The 3,233-nt window shown below is 36.5% G+C and overlaps 1 protein-coding gene across 1 annotated transcript; it reads left to right on the top strand.

The window, feature by feature from the left end:
- The first annotated feature begins 748 nt into the window (after positions 1-748).
- Positions 749-2,955, top strand: LOC113493849 (alpha-crystallin B chain-like). The gene is made up of 3 exons (XM_026871880.1): positions 749-1,072; positions 1,674-1,836; positions 2,440-2,955. Exons 1-3 carry the CDS (start codon positions 894-896, stop codon positions 2,656-2,658), a joined length of 561 nt encoding a protein of 186 aa, XP_026727681.1. The 5' UTR covers positions 749-893; the 3' UTR covers positions 2,659-2,955.
- Positions 2,956-3,233: the final 278 nt, after the last annotated feature.

The raw sequence follows: 3,233 nt of genomic DNA, 5'->3' as shown, positions 1-3,233 counted from the left end.
GCGGCGGCAGTTCGCGCCCTCGCCACTTAGGGTTGGCATTTGGATGAATAAGCATTGTGTTGTTTTTTGTACTTTACTTGCATTTTGTTTTTTTTAAGCCATGTTGTACCTAATATAGCTTGCACTTGTTGACACAAATAGAACTAAGTTCTATTAATTTTATCTACAAAATTACCCCTTTCTACCGGTAGACAAATAAATATATTTTTTAGAATCAAATTAAAATGATACAAAAAAAATAATTCACGTAGTGTAATGACCCGTAGTGCACCTCTTATCTCAGATAATTAGGTTAACTCATGTACGTTGATACCGAAAAACCATAAAATGCACGTTGTACAATAGTAATTAAATTATTATTCCGATCAGCTTATCACCGTAGAATCAAGAAATCATATCATCATTACTCTCTATTACGTAAGTTTAATCTCATAAAGGTCTGGTTACCCTACTCCACGCCCTCGCACGAGATTAATAGGGCGCAGGGTGTTTCGACCGCTGTAACCATGGCAATAGGGTTGTCAATCTGTAGGTACGTTGGAGGGCTTCAAGGGGCGTCGAAATACCACATCTCAGGGGAAGCTTTATGTTATCTGGCAACACTGACATTAAGAGGTCGTGAAAGGTTAATTGACTTTTTATTATTGCTATTTTATTTTCTCGTTTTTATCTTATAGAGATTATGGTAATAAAAAATAAATCATTTTTTTGGAAAGAGGTTTAACGAATTTAAACTTTTTGTAGAATCAGAGAATAAAAAAGTACCTATGCGTTGACTGATTGAATGAAACTTGGACAGATGTCTCAAAGAAAAATCAAGAAAATGGCGTAGATTTCCACTTCATCATTTCAAATTCCAGTTCATCTTAAATTAATAGGCAATAACCTTGAAAATGTCCACTAAACCTACGAACAAGCCTCACAAGGCTAACGAGCACCCCACACAGAAGAAACAGAACAATATACCGGTTCAGATCACAGACCTCTCCATATTCGACAACTCTTACTCTTACATGAAGGAACGATTCGCCGAAGAAATGAAGAGGATTGACCAACAGATGACCAAGTTCAGGTAAACTTTATGCTATGAACATTACTGCCTACGATCTATTGACAAATCTTGAAGATATATTTTTGCAGGCGTGAAAGAGAGATGCCGCTTAACGCTCTGTAATGCGCTGTCTCGCTTGAATGACCTGCAATGATATTACTTTAAGAGTTAGTGTTTTCTCAGGTTTATAGTGCAAAATGAATTGAATACCTAAACCTCAATTGTTACCTAGCGTAAATAATGCTCCTTTCTTCTCTCTCTCTCACTTCTGCAGGGCCCGACAGGGTCCAAAATTGCTACTCATTTATCTCAGTTAGGAAAACCTTAACGAGTGCAAAAAATATTTTTGATCAGCCCAATTCTTCTGACAAATTAATAAATCGCTTACATATATTAAAAAAGTACGATTTTAATCGACTGCGAGAAAAGGAAAATCCATGGAAAATAAGCATTTTTACTACTACTAAATCTACTTCAATATCTATTAAATATTTTTACCTTCATCGGAAAAACGTACGAACGATCAACTAATATGAGTAACAGCGTCATCAACGAAATAAGGCTCTTACACTTTACAAGTGAGACTTTTAGCACATTTATTAACCTTGCCATCTATTTCCAGTACTGATCTAAGGCGGTTCTACGGTCAGTCGGCTGCCATGCCCTCCAGACACGAGATAGCGAACACTTGGGACACCCTCACCAACTCCCCTCTAGTCCAAGGCGAGGGTTCAGACAAGACCTTGAAACTACAGTTCGATGTCAGCCAATTTGATCCCACGGAGGTTTGTAACTAATTTAGACTCTAACATCCGAACTTAAAGTATACTTTACCATGATGGAGTTGCAGCCGAAAATTTTCCTCTACCAAATTAACTGTTAATTAGTAATCGATATTAGTCTCAATTATATTGTTGTCCTATTGCATAAGATCGTTTTTGGGCTTGGTTTTTCCGACTACGTAACGTATTTTACCACTGAGATAAAATTTTGCCCTGATTAGTACAAAAGTAAGTCACGACGGTTTAACGGGTGTCCGGCTTAGTAAGATAATAAATCAAAGTAATCTTCTAAAGAATTATATCGTTTGCAAATTAAAGATAACTTTCAATTCGTTAATCAATGATCAATTTATAAATATTTCGGTTGGTTTTACCTATAAATTGTCATTAAAACTAAGTTGCTTAAATACCAAAGCAATCAGTTATTGTACCTGTACCTGAACACAAAAGACAGTAGGATTGGCTTGGCTTCATACCGACCAATGTCTCTAGAATTATGATAAACACAAATAGAAGAAGAGTGGGGAGGTCCTAGCCCTAACAATAAAGCATTTTAGTTTAGAAATAATAACACCGAACCAGTAAAAACCTTTTTACTTTTCTCAGGTAAAAGTGAAGATCTTAAACGACTTGCTAGTAGTATCAGCGACGCACAGAGAAAAGTCAGAGGGAGCCACAATCTATCGCGAATACAACCGAGAGTTCACTTTGCCTCCTGGCACGGACCCTGATACCGTGGTATCTTCCCTATCTAGGGACGGAGTTCTCACTGTCCAGACTCCGTTAATACAGCCGCCTGTAAGCACTCTTCAGAAACCAAATTGATACCTATAAAATACTCCTTCTAAAGTAAGACTGTTTTTGGGAAGTGAGACGCCGTTATGCGAAGTGTAGTGCGCTGTCCTGCTTCAACAATGGAAATAATGACATAAGACCTACTTTAAGACCTAAACTGATATTCATGAGTTCGCAGACCAGAACTGTTTTTGTTGAAGTGAGATGCTGGCTATGCTCAGTGTAGTGTGCTGTCTTGTTTTTACAAAGTTGACAGTCTTACTTTAGGAGATACAAACCCAAAGTACAAAAGCAATAAGGAATATTATACAATAAACGAATAACAACAAAAAATTCATAAGATTTTTATTATTTTACCCTTGGAATCCAATTGAGTATTATTTTAAGGTTGTCGCGGAACCTTCTTTACAAATTCGTTTATTAACATTGTATAAAGGTTGAATAGGTCAGCTTTGTGAAGATTGGTCCCCAAAAATGCCGCAAAATGCCAAAGAGGCTGAATTACCAAAAAGTTTTAGACAAATATATAAAGATACAAAAACTCTTTAATTAACGATGAGAATAGTCAATTGCGAAGAACGAACTACAAGAAATCAATAAAAATT

Source organism: Trichoplusia ni, chromosome 5, assembly GCF_003590095.1.
Source record: "Trichoplusia ni isolate ovarian cell line Hi5 chromosome 5, tn1, whole genome shotgun sequence".
Lineage (NCBI taxonomy): Eukaryota > Metazoa > Arthropoda > Insecta > Lepidoptera > Noctuidae > Trichoplusia > Trichoplusia ni.
Note: the sequence above shows the minus strand (reverse complement) of the source record. Positions and strands in the feature narration are given on the sequence as shown.

Excerpts from the sequence above, each read along its gene's own strand:
- LOC113493849 (XM_026871880.1), top strand. The coding sequence starts at position 894 with ATGTCCACTAAACCTACGAACAAGCCTCACAAGGCTAACGAGCACCCC. Across the intron at positions 1,073-1,673 it reads CAACAGATGACCAAGTTCAG|TACTGATCTAAGGCGGTTCT; the intron begins GTAAACTTTATG and ends ATCTATTTCCAG. Across the intron at positions 1,837-2,439 it reads GCCAATTTGATCCCACGGAG|GTAAAAGTGAAGATCTTAAA; the intron begins GTTTGTAACTAA and ends TACTTTTCTCAG.